Source organism: Erinaceus europaeus, chromosome 10 (genome assembly GCF_950295315.1).
Source record: "Erinaceus europaeus chromosome 10, mEriEur2.1, whole genome shotgun sequence".
Taxonomy (NCBI): Eukaryota; Metazoa; Chordata; class Mammalia; order Eulipotyphla; family Erinaceidae; genus Erinaceus; species Erinaceus europaeus.
This window is the reverse complement of record NC_080171.1, coordinates 14,327,447-14,345,035: the sequence shown is the minus strand read 5'-3', so window position 1 is coordinate 14,345,035 and position 17,589 is coordinate 14,327,447. Positions and strand designations below refer to the sequence as shown.

General features: G+C 46.3%; 1 protein-coding gene across 2 annotated transcripts in view; it reads left to right on the top strand.

Moving 5' to 3' along the window:
• The window catches only part of TMOD1 (tropomodulin 1), a 94,615-nt gene that overhangs the window by 32,302 nt on the left and 44,724 nt on the right, over window positions 1-17,589 (top strand). For both annotated transcript variants that reach the window (XM_060199144.1, XM_007524120.3), the window contains one exon: window positions 13,751-13,907. In XM_060199144.1, the coding sequence (XP_060055127.1) occupies window positions 13,751-13,907 (157 nt within the window). The remainder of the gene's footprint in view (window positions 1-13,750; window positions 13,908-17,589) is intronic.

The window sequence follows — 17,589 nt, the reverse complement described above, 5'->3', positions numbered from 1 at the left end:
TCAATTTCTGTCTATCCAATAAATAAATAAATATTATTTTTTAAGAAAAAACGGGGGGGCAGAGATAAAGTTCACCTAGAAAGGTGTCTGCTTCACCATATGTGGCAGCTGGGTCACAGGTCTGCAGACTGGGTACTACACAACTCCACGAACACTGTCCACATAATCTAGAGGGCGCATGAAGCCCATAGAGTTGTGCAGTGCACAACTCACACATCCAGATACAATTTCCTCATTAGTTTTGCCACAGTGCAGCATCTGTTCAGTTGAATGGACTTTAGCAATAGTAACCTGTGGAGAGAAAAACAACTGGGAGGGCCAGGCAATGGCCCACCAGGTTAAGTGCACATAATACGAAGCGTAAAGACATGCACAAGGATTCCGGTTCGAATCCCCGGCTTCCTACCTGCAGGGGGTTGTTTCACAAGCGGTGAAGCAGATCTACAGGTGTCTATCTTTCTCTCTCTCTCTCTTTCTTTTTTTTTAATTTTTATTTATTAATTTGGGTAGAAAAAGAAATCGAGAGGGTAGGGGGAGATGGGGAGAGAGACAGAGAGACACCTGCAGTTCTGCTTCACCACTTGTGAAGCTTTCCCCCTGTATGTGGGGGGCTGGGAGCTTGAACCTGGGCCCTTGTACATTGTAGCATGTGTTTTCAACCAGATACGCCACCACCCGGCCCCTCTCTCTCTCTTTACACCTTCCCCTCCTCTCTCAGTTTTTCTCTGTCCCATTCAAAAAAATGAAGGAAAAAAAAAAGAGGCCACAGGTGCAATGGATTTGTAGTACAGGTACCGAGCCCCAGCAACAACCCTAAGGCTGAGGCTGAGGCAAGAGAGAGAGAGGACCAAGTGGCAGCAAGCTGTTTACACAGGGAGTTTCAACCTTCAATCTGAGGTTTCAGGCTAAAGGGGGTTTTAAACTTCATTTTACAGGAATCCCAAACCAGGGAACACCAGTGCCCTGCTTGAGGCCTCACTGTCCTGAGGTGAGAACCCATCTGTTCAGTGAAGGTGAAGTTTGGCTACAAGTTACAAAGACTTGAAATAACAAAACTTCCTCTGTGTCTTATTCATCCTTCAACTTTAAATCCAAGAGGTGGGAAGTCGAGGGATATGAAGCTGAGCCTCCCAAACTTCCCAGAGTCTCAGATTCTGTTTAGCATCATCTTCCTGTCATCCCTAGGGTGTGGCCCTCATCCTCTTGTACATGAGTGGGAGGGGGTGGCAAACCTGGTTGAGAGGCACATGTTACAGTGTGCAAGGACCCAGGTTCCAGCCCCCAGTCCCCACCTGCAGGGAGCAAGATTTATGAGTGGTGAAGCAGGTCTGTAGGTATCTGTCTCTCTCTCCCTCTCTCCCTCCCCCTCCTCTCTCGATTTCTGGCCGTCTCTATCCAATAAATAAATAAAGATAGTTAAAAAAAAAAAAAAAAAAAAACAGTGGAAAGCTGGGGGGAGAAAAGTCATTGTTCTGGGCAGGGAGATGCACAGTGTTAGTGCACTGGACTTGCATATGAGAGGACCCAAATGTGGTCCCTAACACTGCCCAGAGCCACAGCTGTTTGATGCTCTGGTTAAAAAATAAAGAATGATTCAAACACCTATTAAGGAAAGTTACAAGAAATTGCCACTGGACTCTTATTGAGTCAGAATTTAATGACATGACTCAACAGAACCACAAAGGAGCCTGGGAAATCTAGTCTTTAATCGAAGTGGCCATGTGCCCAGATAAGAGGGTAGAATGCTTTTATTAATGAAGAAAGAGCAACTATTTGGAGTCTGTTGTTGATGTTGTTGGAGTCAGTTTGATGGCCTGATGCTCGGCCAGAAAAAGCCAGAGAAATGAGGTTTGTCAGGAATGTAACCCAGTCAGTATAGCCAAAGAAGAACTGCAAAGGTCGAACTTGCTGTTTCCTTTCAGGTGATCCCCCCACCTGTAAAGCTGCTTAGGGCAGCAGGTGAGCTACTGTCTTGGAGAGTGTCTGTGGTCTGGGAGGCGGCGCAGTGATAAAGCTTTGGACTCTCAAGCATGAGGTCCCAAGTTTGATCCCCGGCAGCACATCTGCCAGAGTGATGTCTGGTTCGTTCTCTCTCCTCCTATCTTTCTCATAAGTAAATGAAATCCTAGAGAGAGAGTCAGTCAGTCAGTCAGTCCAAGGAATACCTTCTTTTTTGCAGCTGGAGCACCAGAGCCATGTGGCTCTATGTAATCACAACACCTCTTTTCTAGCACCTAGTGCTTGTTGCTGGGGATCCAGCAAAGACTAAGGTTCATCCTTGAGAGAAAGGGCATAAATGTGCTCCAAGGTAGAAGAGAATAAGCACACAGGCACTATCTAGTGCCCTATAGAGTTTGGAAAGATTAGTAGGCCAGCGAGGGAACGCTAAAAAGGCTGAGCGCGGAGCCTATGGGCAGGGCTTTGGGCGATGGAGGCAGCAAACAGAAGGGGTGGAATTCCAGGAAGAGGGCACAGCCCAAGCATAGGCATGGCGGTGTGAGAGCGCAGGGCATGCCTGTGGAATGTGGAGCAGCCTGGAGTGACTGGAGCAAAGGACACTTGAAGAAGATCAGGAGGCTGGAGTAAGTTGGGCCAAATCACGAAGAGTTCTCCATGTCTGGCTGAGGAATCTGGTGGTGGTGCTGCAGGCCGGTGGAGGTGTTGAGTGTTTGTGAGGGTGCTGGGACATGACACAGACAGAGGCACCTGGCCCTGAGGTCTGTCTGGTGGGTGTGAAGAAAAGGGAGCAGATGTGAAGAGGCTGAAGCAAGATGAAAACATGCGATCTTAATACAAAAAGCAAAAATATTTTTTTCCCATTGCCATCCATTTAAAGGAATTATATGGTTGTTCCCTTTTATCACAGCTAACTATCTGGTGTTGGAGTTCAACTATAAGAGAAAATGGGGGCTGGGTGGTAGGATAGTGGGTTGAGTGCATGTGGCGCAAAGCGCAAGGACCGGTTCAAGCCCCTGGCTCCCCATCTTCACAAGCGGTGAAGCAGGTCTGCAAGTGTCTGTCTTTCTATCCCTCTCTGTCTTCCCCTCCTCTCTCAATTTCTTTCTGTCCTATCCAACAACAACAACAACAATGGCAATAATGACAATAACAAGGGCAACAAAAATAGGAAAAATGGCCTCCAGGAGCAGTGGATTTGTAGTGCAGGCACTGAGCCCCAGCAGTAACCCTGGAGGCAACAACAAAAAATAAAGAAAAACATGTTACCCAGTAAAAGTGAGTATGGTTGGGAGCTGGGCGGTGACACAGCAGCAGATTAAGTGCAGGTGGCGCAAAGCGCAAGGACCCAGTTCAAGTAAGGATCCCGGTTCAAGCCCCCAGCTCCCCACCTGTGGGTGAGTCGCTTCACAAGCGGTGAAGCAGGTCTGCAGGTGTCTATCTTTCTCTCCCCCTCTGTCTTCCCCTCCTCTCTCCATTTCTCTCTGTCCTATCCAACAATGATGACAACAATAATAACAACAATAAAACAAGGGCAACAAAAGGGAATAAATTTTAAAAAATGAGTATAGTTGTCTAAACGAAGTTTTTTCTCAACGTGATATATATAATGCAATAAGGACCCTTGTAAGTTGTTGTATGTCAGTAACCTATCATAGGTAAAGAGAAGTCTAGCTACTGGGATGGTCCCAGCAAGAGTCATGACAGCTTGGACACGGGTGGTGTCCATGGGGCAAAGACATTTCAAAACCCTGCAGCTTTAGACTCACCCAACTCCTTGAAAGCCTTACCCACTTGTAATGCAAGGGTCCCTTCCTTCCTTCCTTCCTTCCTTCCTTCCTTCCTTCCTTCCTTCCTTCCTTCCTTCGTTTATTTATTTGCCTCCAGGGTTAGTGCTGGGGCTCGGTGCCTGCACCATGAATTGACTGCTCTTGACAGCCATTTTTTTCCATTTTGCTGTCGTTGCTATTGGATAGGACAGAGAGAAATGGAGAGAGGAGGGGAAGACAGAGAGGAGGAGAGAAAGATAGACACCTGCAGACCTGCTTCACCGCCTGTGAAGCAACCTCCCTGCAGGTGGAAAGCTGGGTGCTCAAACTGAGATCCTTGAGCCAATCCTTGCACTTTGTGCCATGTGTGCTTAACCCAGAGCACTAGTGCCCCCCCCCGTGCTATCTTTCTGTCCCCCCATAATCCTTCCCTCTTCTCTTTCTTCACAGTGCTGTTTCCCACCTGCCCCCAACTCCCAGACTCAGCTCAGGAAACCGCCCCTCCTCCAAGAATTTCAAGACAGAGCAAACTGATTACACTGGAGGGTGTGTCTCTCCTCTCCTCTCCCCCCAGCTGTGGACCCCTGTGGCAAGGGTCACATATTCATGACCCCTGGCAGCCCTGTGCCCTGCTCAGCAGGGAACAGGGAACATTTTCCTATACATGAAGCAGAAAAGGAAGATTAGGGGAAAGCTGGGAAAGAAGGCTTGGCCCCACCTCATGCCACAAATGCCAGATAGAGACCAAGTGTGTTGCTACGATGAGTAGTAACCACCACGAACAGTTACTGGGCCTGGACCACAGGGCATTCTGGAGCACTCAGCGCTGTGAAGTTGTCTGTGGGAAGTGGCAGCTCTTGGGTTTCACTGGTGCTGCTGCGAGATCAAGCTGAGATAAAGTTGGCTCAGCCTGGGGTTCTCACACGTGGCAGTGTGTGTGTACTTTACCTGTGAGCCACCTGGCACCTCCTCCACCCACCTAGTTGCTTGTATTTTTGTTGCTGTGGGGAGGAAGTCAGACTAAGGTGCCACGCTCCACTCAACTCCTAAGGGACATTTTATGCGGCAGCCAGTCTAAAGACGGTCACATAGACCTTTGAGCATGTTAACTAACTGCATTCCCGTATGTTCAGACTTCTTTGCTGTGCGGTTAGCAGGCTGTATGACTTTGGGTGAGTAGCTTCAGGTTTTTTGTTTATTTGTTTGTTTGTTTTTGCCTCCAGGGTTATCACTGGGGCTTAGTGTCTGCCATTAGTGAAACCATTGCTCCTAATGACTATCTTTTTTCCATTTTTTTTTTTTTGCTACTGTTGTTGTCATTGCTATTGTTGGATAGCACAGAGAGAAATGAAGAGAGGAGGGGAAGACAGAGATGGAGGAGAGAAAGATGGACACATGCAGACCTGCTTCACCGCTTGTAAAGCAACCCCCCTGCAGGTGGGGACCCAGGGGCTTGAACCAGGATCTTTTCACTGGTCCTTGCACTTCGCACTATGTGCGCTTAACTCGGTGCACTACCACCTGGCCCCCGGCTTCAGCTTTTTTAAGCCTCCATTTCTCCAGCTGAAAATGGAAGAATTGACTCAGAGGTCCTTTTAAGGCTTTGCAAATTTGTGTTGCCAGGAGTTGATGACCATTTTAAATAGAATGTGTCACAGGGAGGGTGTGTGTGTGTGTGTGTGTGTGTGTGTGTGTGTGTGTGTGTGTGTGTTTGTGTGCGTGCGCGCGTGCGGGCGTGCATGTGTATTGTGTGTATGCTATCTGCATGTGCATGTCCTATGCCAGGTACACATCTGAAAAACTCCACAGTGGTTCTCACCAGGAAGGCTTCCCACACAGCCTCACTATCTATAGCAATGATAATTGTGTGGATACTTGATAGCCAGCTTTACAGGCACCTGTTCGCAGGGTATTAGAGCTTCTGACAGCACACTTAGGGATCTGTCAAAGTTTCCATTGTCCTTTGGACAGCTGGACCCCAGAGAGTGGCTGTGCATATCAGGTTAAGATGTTAACCTGTCAAATTGCACATCTGAGTCTTAATTTTATAACATTCAAAAGAAAGTCCCCATTAAAACTCCACATGTAGGGAAATATAGGAAGATATTGTCTATCTTTCCTCCTATGACTGTTTCCAAGAACATGTTAAAAATTTTGTTGCATTTTTAAAAATGTTAAAGTATACATCTAAAATTAATAAACCACATGAAATCTTCTAATAAAATACAAAACCAGATATGGGCAAGGCACTCAGTAAATATCTAAGGAATAAATGAGTGAGTAGTTTGACTTTCTTTACACGGAACTGTAGTCTGATAGGAACATTAAACTAAAGCTTCCTTGGCTAAACGTCAAAAGATTTCTTTACTCTAAGGGTCTGCAACGTGTCAGCCCATAGTTTGATTCTGGCCTCTGGATATGCTTGTCTGTTTGGCCAAGGATTTTCCACTGGGGTCTTATAAGCCTGCACAGTTCCACCGCACCCCGTGAACCCTTATTTTTTATTTAGATAAAGGATGGGAGATTGGAAGGGTGAGACAAAGAGAAAAGGAGAGATGCTATGGCGCTGTCCCACCACTCACAAATGTTCCTCTTTTGCATGGTCCTCCCATGTGGTCATCTGGGACTGGTACTTGGGTCTCTGTGCACTTTAAAGTGTGTGTTCTACTGTAAGCCATCTCTCAGTATACTGGCCCAAAAAACCATTGACTTTAAAACGTGTGAATTATGACTCACCATTTTAAACAAGAAGAGATTTCACATGGTTTTCACACAGCAGTATTTCCTGGGACTGGGTAGGGTGGTGACATGCGAAGTGTCAGTATGCCACATGCCCCGCCACTCCCAAGTGTCTGTCTAGCTCTCCATCTGAGCTCAAAACAGAGAGCAGCTACACACTCTTCCTCCTGAGCTAACTTCCTGTAGGAAAACTATAAAGAGACCACCCAGGTGCCTGTCACTGCCGTCCTCCTATGAGTTCATTTCGGTGATAACTAAGTACACAAGACATGTTCACTGGCCTCTGTACCTAAACTGTTTCTTAAAACAAACCTCCTCCAGAACCGACCTGTCTTTGGATTGAGCTGTGCACACATCTAAGAGTACCTACCGAGCTCTGTAATGCAGAATTGAAGACCATCCTGAAGGAGGCAGGCTGATGCTTCCCTTGACACTGATTGTAAAGAGAGCGCTAGCCCATCTCCTTTACCCGGTGCACATTTTAAGATTAGGAGGTGTCTTACATTTCTTTTATTTTTTTCCTTCAGGGTTATTGCTGGGGCTCAGTGCCTGTACCATGAATCCACTGCTCCTGGAGGCCATTTTTTCCCCTTTTGTTCCTCTTGTTGTTGTAGCCTTGTTGTGGTTATTATTGTTGATGTCATTCGTTGTTGGATAGAACAGAGAGAAATGGAGAGAGGAGGGGAAGACAGAGAGGGGGAGAGAAAGACAGACACCTGCAGACCTGCTTCACCACCTGTGAAGCGACTCCCCTGCAGGTAGGGAGCCAGGGGCTTGAACCGCGATTCTTATGCCGGTCCTTGTGCTTTGTGCCACCTGCACTTAACCCGCTGTGCTACCACCCAACCCCCGGTGTCATACATTTCTTAAAGGGTAGATGGTTACAGTCACCTACAGACACCATGGAAGCAGACAACTCTTAACAAGCATCTTAGAGTCTGGCTATGGCTCATTCTTTGCTGTTTTGTTTTGTATACTAGATTATGCCCCATGATCTTAATAAACGTTTTTTCTTTTTTTTTTTTTTCTTCACCAGGGCTTCAAAGCTCCAGGCTGATTTTTTTTTCTTCATAGAAAGAGAGAAGAGAGGGAGAGACACCACAGCACCATAGATTTCCCCTGGTGCTGTGAGGGCTGGGGGTTTGAACCTGGATCGCATGTATGGCAAAACAGGCGCCTTCTCAAGTGACCTATCTTGCCAGCCCAGTGATCTTGTTAAATAGCAAAAGCTAAATCAATGCAGTTTTCCCACACCTACTGGAATGTAGCCTTTTCTTTCATTTCACTCTGCCTTTTCTCTTCTCCTCCCCTCTTCCTTGATTGTAGCAAATTAGCACAGACTCTCAGCACATGGCCTGGACACTTCAGACTTGCTCTGAGGGTGCTGGGTGAATGAATATAAAATAATGAGACTTTGTTTCAGGACAGGCACATTTATGAAACACTCCTGATCAGAGATGAGAGCAAAATGTTGTGGGAATGCTTTTATCCTGCCTTTCTGACAGTTTAGGATTGAGAGTCAGTTTGGGGGTTCGAAATAGCCAACAGGTATCTATGGCCATATCTTTCTTACCCATGTTGAACTCTCTTTTAACTAATTTATATGACAAGGCACATCCCATTATTAGGACAGGACAGCTCTAGCCTGGCCACCCTCACATCTTTGCTGACCACAACCACACAAAGGTCCTTCTCTCCTCATCATTCCATGGCCAGTTAGTGGAGCCATTACCTTAGCTGTTTTGTAACTTTGTGCCAGAGAACACATGCCATTTTTTAATTTTTTATTGTAATATTTGATTTGACTTGATAGAACAGAAGCAAATTGAGAGGGATGGGGAAGGTAGAAAGGGGAAAAGAGAAACACCTACAGACTTGCTTCACTGCTCGTGAAGTTCCTCTCCACTTGCAATGGAGAACAAAATGGAGGATTGGGGGCCTTGAACCTGCTTCCTTAAACTTGGTAACAATATGTCCTCAACCAGGTGCACCATGGCCTGAACTCTACACTACACGTACTATTTTTAACATATATGAGATAGGGGACAGGGAGCGATAGATACTGCAGGGGGTGGGGGAAGATCCCAGAATATTGCTCAGTTTTGGCTGATGGTGGGGTTGGGCACTGAACCTGGGACTTTACAGCCTAGCTAGATATACTAATACCATGCTCTAACATGCTGAACTATTTCCCCTGGCCCAATAGCACATGCCATTTTAATAACAACTTCTCCTCCTCCTTCCTCTTCCGTTTTCTTTTTGTTCTTTCTTTTTTCTTTTTTTTTTTTTTAGCTATGACTCATCCCTAAAACTCACCCACTTAAAGTTCACAATGAGATGTTCTGTGTGTTCACAGTTATACAACCCTCTCGAGCAATTCTAGGACAACTTCACCACCTCAAAAAAGAAGCATGTCCTCCTCAGCTGTCCTACCCCATTTCCCCCCATCCTCCCAATGAGTAATTAATGGTCAGCTTTAGGCAACCACTGACCTACTTTCTGCTTAATCAACTTGACTAGCCTAAACATTTCCAGTAAGTGGAATCATCAGTCCTTTGGGATGATCGATTTGATGGAGCCTGATAATTCTCCCGGTTTCCTCTGCACTGGAGCATGTGTCAGTACTTGGCTTCTTTTGATTGCCAAATAATAATCCATTGTACAGATTTGCTACATTTTATTTATCTCACGTTCCTTTTTGATGGACGTTTGAGACCATTATGAAAATTGATTCTATGCACAAGTGTTCACATGAACCTTTTGTGAGGCAGTATTTTTCTTGAATGTATATCTGGAGGGGAATTGGTGCATGTGATGAGAACATAGTGGTTTTAAAATATTTATTTATTCCCTTTTGTTGCCCTTGTTTTCTTATTGTTGTGGTTATTATTATTACTGTCATTGATGTCATTGTTGTTGGATAAGACAGAGAGAAATGGAGAGAGGAGGGGAAGACAGAGGGGGAGAGAGAAAGACAGACACCAGCAGACCTGCTTCACCACTTGTGAAGCGACTCCCCTGCAGGTAGGGAGCCAGGGGCTCGAACTGGGATCCTTACACTGATCCTTGCACTTTGCACCACGTGTGCTTAGCCCGTGTGCTACCCCCCGACTCCCTGAGAACATAGTGTTTTAAACTTTTGAGTAGCTGTAGACTATTTTTCAATAGCACTGCTCCATTTTCATCCCCATGACAGTGAATGGAAATTCCACTTTCTTCATGTTCCTCTTATTATGTGCTTATTGGCCATTTTTATTCCTTCATTAGAGAAATGTCTATGCAAACCCTTTGGCCATTCCCAACCAGATGGTTTACCTTATACTATTGAGTTGCAAGAGATTTTTTAATGTATTCTGGATACAAGACCCTTGCCAGATGCATGACTTGCGTTTTTTCCCTTCCAATATATGGGTTGTCTTTTTTTTTTTTTTTTTTTTCCCCTCCAGGATTATTGCTGGGGTTTGGTGCCTGCACCATGAATCCTCTGCTCCTGGAGGCTATCTTTTCCCCTTTTGTTGCCCTTGTTGTTTTATTATTGTTGTGGTTATTATTATTGTTATTGTCATTGATGTCATTGTTGTTGGATAGGACAGAGAGAAATGGAGAAAGGAGGGGAAGACAGGCAGGGAGAGAGAAAGACAGACACCTGCAGACCTGTTTCACCGCTTGTGAAGTGACCTCCTGCAGGTGGGGAGCCAGGATCCTTACGGTGGTCCTTGTGCTTCATGCAGTGTGCACTTAACCTGCTGTGCTCCCGCCCGACCCTCTGGGTTGTCTTTTTATTTCCTTAGTTGTGTCCTTTGAAGCACAAGCATTTTTTTAAATTTTGACTAAGTCCAATTTATTTTCTCTTTTTTTTTTGTTTTAGTTTCAAATCTAAACCATTGTTCAGTGAAGAGTCACCAAGATTTATGTGTGTTTTCTTCTAAAATTTTTATAGTTTTAGCTCTTACATTTATCTTTGATCCATTTTGAGTTCACTTTTGTAACTGTGTGCCGTTACTTGCCATATTTGAAAAAGAGTTGGGATGATAAATAATCAGGAGTTGAAAATATGAAACTGCCTTTGGCTTTAATTGAACATTATGTAATGTTTCATTAATCATGTGATTTAATGAAAATAAAATAAACGACTCCTAACAAGATTGATATTCTCTGTATTTACTTTAAAAATCTGACCAGCAAAGAATTGTTTTAAAAGGCATTGACATTTCTGTTTTTTAAAAATAATCTTCTCTAGTAAAGAGCTAAATAAATTAAACCAGATTTTAGCCTGCTACACATGTGATACTTCTGAGGTTCATAAAAATGTCTTTGTTCTTCCATTAGGATGGTACAGACTTGGGCTTAGCATGGCACTCCTTATCCAGGGGGGACTTTCTCAGCCCCTCAGAACACCTGGCAGAGAGTAGAAACCTTTTTGCTTGTCACATTGGAGAGGGTTGTTCCTACTATCAGTTGGAGAGAAACTAGAGTGCTCAGTGCTAAAAAGCCTGCAACATGGTTATGTAAATAGACTTTCCTGCCTGAGGCTCCCAGGTCCCAGATTCAATCCCTCACACCACCATATGCATATGTGTGTGTGTGTGTGTGTGTGTGTGTGTGTGTGTGTGTGTGTGTGTGTGTGTATGAAAAAAAAGGGAGGGGGGAATAGGACAATGGTTACACAAATGGACTCTCATGCCTGAGGCTGTGAAGTGCCCCCCCATTCCACCATAAGCCAGAGCTGAGCAGTGTTGCTCTGGTAAAAAGAAAGAAAGAAAGAAAGAAAGAAAGAAAGAAAGAAAGAAAGAAAGAAAGAAAGAAAGAAAGAAAGGAAGAAAGGAAGGGAGAAAGGAGAGAAGGAAGGGGGTGGGGGGGGTAGATAGCATAATGGTTATGCAAAGGGACTCTCATGCCTGAAGTTCCAGAGTCCCACCATAAACCAGAGCTGAGTGGTGCTCTGGTAAAAAATATATATATATATAAAATTTTAAACAGAATGCATTGGTGGGGTCGTCTGCCCAAGGAAGTCAGGTTGGCATCATGTTAGCATCTGGAACCTGGTGGCTGAAAAAAAGAGTTAACATATTAAGCTAAATAAATTATTGACTAATCATGAACCTAAAGGCTAGAATAATTCCGATGAAGAGTTGGGGGGTCCTCCATTTTGTAGATAGATAGTAGGCCTATTTTAGTTATATTTTTTGTCCTGAGCCTGACATCTGATATGCAGATGGACCCAGGTTATTGTCTGGGGAGATGATGGCATGGCTGGAAAAAGGACCAGAAAGCTGGGTCAGGGAAGAGAGGAGCTCCCAAATATGGGAAAGGTGTATAGATATTGTTGACTGTAAACCCATCGATTTGATGTGATCTGGGGCCCATATTCAGTCCTGGAGTCCCGCTTCCCCAGAGCCCCATCCCACTAGGGAGAGAGACAGGCTGGGAGTATGGATCCACCTGTCAACGCCCATGCTCAGCAGGGAAGCAATGGCAGAAGCCAGACCTTCCACCTTCTGCATCCCACATGATCCTGGGTCCATGCTCCCAGAGGGATAGAGAATGGGAAAGCTATCAGGGGAGGGGATGGGATACGGAGTTGTGGTGGTGGGCACTGTGTGGAGTTGTGCCCCTCTCATCCTATGGTCTTGTCAGTGTTTCCTTTTTATAAATAAAAATTTTTTAAAAATTAGAAAAGAAAGAAAAGGGAAGGGAGGGAGGGAAAGAAAGAAAGGAAGGAGAGGGAGAGGGAGAGGGAGAGAGAGAGTCAGAGTCCTGCTGCAGGTAAACAGCTGTATTTCCCTCCCAGGCTTCCCTCTGTGTTCTCTGTTCTCTTCAAGACCTGCTGTCAGTCCTTTCTGAGGGGCCTCTCCTGGAAGGATTTGGAGCATCTGTGTGACTAAACAGACAAGTTTTGATGGCACAGAGATGAGAGATGAGAGATAGGATGGTTCCCCCACATAACCAAGTAGGGGTGCAGCTGGAAGTTAGGTAAGATTCTGCTCTCTTCTGCCTTCCAGGTATCCCAATATCCTTGGGGCCAGAGGGGCTGGAGAGAGCAGGATTAGAGATAAACAGAACGTTCTTGGGGGCGCGAAGCGCAGGGACCGGCAGCATAAGGATCCGGGTTCGAGCCCCCGGATCCCCACCTGCAGGGGAGTCGCTTCACAGGCGGTGAAGCAGGTCTACAGGAGTCTGTCTTTCTCTCCCCTTCTCTGTCTTCCCCTCCTCTCTCGATACAACAGCAATGGCATCAATAACAATAACAACAACAAGGGGAACAAAATGGAGGAAAAATGGTCTCCGGGAGCAGTGGATTCATAGTGCAGGCACTGAGCCCTATCAGTAACCCTGGAGGCAAAAAACAAAACAAAAAACCACAGAACCTTCTCTCCCCAAATCTGCAGAAGCGCCCTTGTCTTCTTATTACAGAGCTGAAACTTTCTCAGTTTCCCCTTGATGGCAGATATGTGGACTAGGCAGTTTCCAAGCATTTCTGCAACTATAAAACTGAGTCTCATGGATACTGGGGGGCTAGGGGCGGGGAGGGGGTGCAGGGAAGAATGTACCCCACGTGATGCTAATCCAGCCTAATTAGGACTTGGCTTTGGGGGCCAGCCCACACCTAGAAGCCTGCCCATGTTTGAAAAAGAACGCAATGATTGGTTGATGTTATCTTTCTTGAGAGACCCATCTCCAGGGGCGACATTCAAAATATTTAACAGCAGGGACGATGGTCAGGAGGGTGGAAACAGCTGGAGAGCCGAGAGCCTGCAGAGCTGCAGGCTCAGGGCTGCAACCTGAGAGCTCGCCTTGCCCACCTCACAGCTCAGCCAGGCCTTTTGCTTTCTGCCTGCTTCTGCTACAAGATCCCAGCACAAGCACACACACACACACACACACACACACCCCCTGTTGCCTCCCTCCTCCCCCCAACTCCCCTCAGCACTTTATTCACAATGGCTATGAATATCTTCAGGTACGCAAACACCAACCTAACCATATCCATCACTCTGCAGATACACTGTGCCCGGTCTCCTGTCAGCTGATCCCCTCACCCCCTCACCCCTTCATAGTGGGAAGGACAGGACCCTTGAGCGATGGAAATCCTGGCCTGAGAGTGACTCGGATGGGGTTGAGGAGCTCTGAAGTCCCACTGTTCAGTGATGAGTTGCTAGAGAAATGCAAGTCTTCAGCTGACCGCTGACTGCTGACCACTCTTTCTCTCTCTGTCTCTCTGTCTCTCTTTCTCTCTGTCTCTGTCTCGCCTGCCCTCTCCCCTTTCCCCACAACCTCCACTGTAGAATGCACTGCTGCCTGCAGGCCTGAGGCAGAAGGATCAGACCACCAAGGCACCCACGGGCCCCTTTAAAAGGGAGGAACTCCTGGATCACTTGGAAAAGCAAGCCAAGGAGTTTAAGGACCGAGAAGATCTGGTCCCCTACACAGGAGAGAAGCGAGGTACTGAACAATGTCGTGCTTGCCGTCACTGTCCCTCCTCATGCATTGCTGAGTGCCACCTGTCTGCCAGGCCCTGTGTCAGGCTTCCCTTCTTGTCATCACTCCTGGGAAGCACAGACCCATCCCCAGAAGTGTCGCTGCATGGTGCAGGCTGAGTGCAGTTGGGGCAGTAAAGGAAGGACAGTTGTATTCACCTAAACAGGCAAAACATCCTGTTAACTCTTCTTGCTGAAAGGCATCCTGGTTGTTTTCTGAAACTGATCCAGCCACTTGCAAAGGTGGAAGACAGGGGAAACTGTCAATCATGAGATGAGGGCATGAGCTCTAACTGTCCTATCGAGATGTCTCGACTCCACCCTGACTAATCTTGTTCTTTCCCCAAAGTTGCTTTCTCTGGAAACTACAGCTTCCTTTCCTACACCTGTGCCTCCAAGCTTCTGCTCCAGCCTCAGGCAAACCATGTAGAAGGTTCTTCAGATTAGAGAGACACCCTGTCTGACTCCCCGAGCCTTTCAAGACTTCTCACTAGATTCCAGTCCCTTCTGCTGACCTCTTTGCTCCGCGCTCAGCCCTGCCGGCCACTTGATTGCCCCCACAGCCTCCTTCTTTTTGTTCCTCAAACTCCCCAACCTTTTTTTTCCCCCACCACCTCAGGACCTTTACATGTATCCCCTCTGCTCGAAATGCTGGTCTTTTGCCAACCCCACGCTGTTTCTTCCTAGCTTGTAAGTGGCGTGTGCTTAGAAACACAGCCTGAATATACTTTGCTTGCACTCCTGGTGCCACCACTTTGTAGCTGTGTGTGCTTAAGCTGATTTTTTAACTTGCTGTTCCTTTGTTGGCTCATCAGTAAAATCAGGATGATAAAAACAATGTTGCTAGCCTCAGGTTTTTAGGACTGAGTTAAGGGGTGTGTGTGTGTGTGTGTGTGTGTGTGTGTGTGTGTGTGTGTGTTTTACTTAGACCAGCTTCTAGCATGTAGTGAATGCTGTTATTATTTTTTTAAAGAATTTTTTTTAAAAAGACTTGTTTGTTTTTGCCACCAGGGTTATCTCTGGGGCTTAGTGCTATGAATCTACTGCTCCCAGTTGCCATTCCCCATCCCACCCACCCCCTTTATTTTTTTGTTTGATAGGACAGGGAGAGATTGAGAAGGTAAGGAGAGACAAAGATGAAGAGAGACATCTACAGATGTGCTTCACTGCTCATGAAGTGTCCCCCCTGCAGGTGGGAAGCAGGGGCTGGAACCCGGGTCTTTGTGTGTGATAACATGAACATGTGCATTCAACCAGGTGCACCACTGCCCAGTCCAATTATTATTTTTAATATTTATTTAATTTGATAGGACAAGGAGAAATTGATAGGGAAGAAGGAGACAGAGGGAGAGAGGAGAGACACGTGTAGCCCTGCTTCACTGCTCAAGAAGCTTTCCCTCTGCAGATGGAGGTATTGGCTGTTATTTTCCATGAGGTCTCAGCTGTGCTCTGTCTTTCAGGGAAACCTTTCCTGTCTGCTCCACCTAAGACATGGGATCCCTCCCACTCCTCCTTGGTCATTCTCCATCAAGGAAACCTGTGTGTCTTTTATAGGAAGCACACTTAACACAGTACCCTTATTTCCCACCTCTGGCCCTCTCTGGCCTCTAAGCTCCCTGGGTCAGGAACTTAGGCTGCTTTTGTTCACACAGAAAGTGGGGTCCAGTTGACCGCTGTTGGGTGAATGAACACGTTATGATCAGATTGATGGCTCTTGTGGGCTGCTTGCCTTGAATATAAGGCCCATGAGTCCAAGGACCGCGTCTGTCTCATTCATTGTGCCATCCCCAGACCTCAGAAACTGTGAGGTATCGTGGGCTACGTCTAGTAAGCATTCATCGAACACAAGTATTGATTGTGATTAATTATGGAACTCGTTTACCTCAATCCTTTTTATATACTTCATTATTTTTGTATGTTCACCCCACTGTAAGGAAGATGAGCCAAGGCCCCATCTTGGCACGCTTGCCACATTAACATGCTGCCCTACACAGAGCACCCAGCTAATAAGTAACAAAATGAGAAAAGAGAGCCAACGCAGATACTGTGAGCTGTTCCAAGCCCCAGAATTAGCTCTCTGTCCAGACTGTGCTGAACATTGAGAGGGCTGGGGAAGCCCACAGGGCATCTGGATTGCAGCACCATTTTTGGAAGAATGGTGTGGTCTGAGGCATCCTAGAGGGGGTGGCAGGGAAAGGGAGCTTGAGCATCAGGGCTGGGTGCGTGGGCACAGGCAAGGGGCTGGCACCACGAGCGTGGATTTCTGTGCAGCAGAGACAGACGACAGGATCTCTGGATTTTGTGGAACCCCACGCTTCCTTCCAGGGGGTTCACTTGTGCAAAGAAATGCCACCTGTTTCTGCATGTTAGTCTCACACCCTGGAACACTGCTGAGTTTGTGTATTGCTTCTAATAGGTCATTGTCATCTGTGAGCAGAGATCATCTTACATCTTTCCCATCCAGATGCCTTGTCCTTCTTCCTCTTGTCTGTATCCCCTAGTCAGAGATCTCACTCCAGTGTCTTGTTGCTGGCCTTTAGGCTCTCTCACTCCTCTCAGGTCTCAGCTCACAGGCTGTCATCCCGACGAGGCCTGGTCTGACCACCTGACCCAAAATAGCAGTGCCCACCTCACTCACACCCCAGCTGGGGACTTCCTAGTCTTCTGCTCTGCCCTGTCTTCCTCCATCATGGCTAATTCCGTCTCATCTCTTTGCTTGTGTTCTTGTTCCTTGTCTCCTCTCAGAAAACCGGCCATCATTGATTGCTGTTCCCATGGTCCCTAGTTAGAAAGGTGCCTGGCATAGTAGAATGAGTAGAAATAGTTGTTGCAGTGTTCACCTGTAGCGTTAAAGCACCCTTGCTCCCTCTCCCTTTTCCTCTTTCTTTTCCCTTGGTGCCACGAGGACCTCAGACATGTTCAACTTCCTGCCTCTCCAGGTTAACTTTTTCATCCAGATAGAGAGAGATGGAGAGACACCACAGCGCCCTGCTTACCCCTCTGCCCTGGGCCATGACACTCCCTGTGTGGTGTACTGGGGCTTGAAGCCAGATATCAACTCTTGTTGTTTTATAAATTGTGTTCTTACACTTTGTGTCTTGGGCATCTTCCTTCTTAGTAGGTGGAGGTCTTCCTCATCTTTCATGTTAGTGCTGCAGGTCCACTAGATTCCTGATTACGGATGGAAATTCTAGACGCCACATCCTTTCTGGAGCCGTTATGTTGGCGAGCACCTCAGCCCCCATCACTCTGCATGCCTCTCCGCTTTCTCACTCAGTCATGAGTCTGACACTTTAAAAATAAAGTGTCCTGTGAGGAAAGGCTGCATTTTTGTTTCTTATTCTTCTTTTAATAATCCGAGTGTATGTTGTTTATTTTGTTTAGAAATATATTTATTTTTTCTTATCAGAATGCTTAGTTATGGTATTTCAGGCCCTGGTATTGACATTATCCCACATAATGTTCCTACTTGCAGATGATGACGTGGTATAAACCGCCCTAAGCCAAGTTACTGGACAGTGGATTTCTCAGCAAGCAATCTACATTAACCAAATTATAATGAAGTGTTTTGGGTGTTTTGTTTTTTTTTTCCTCCAGGGTTATCTCTGGGACTTGGTGCCAGCACTACAAATCCACTGGCAGCCTTT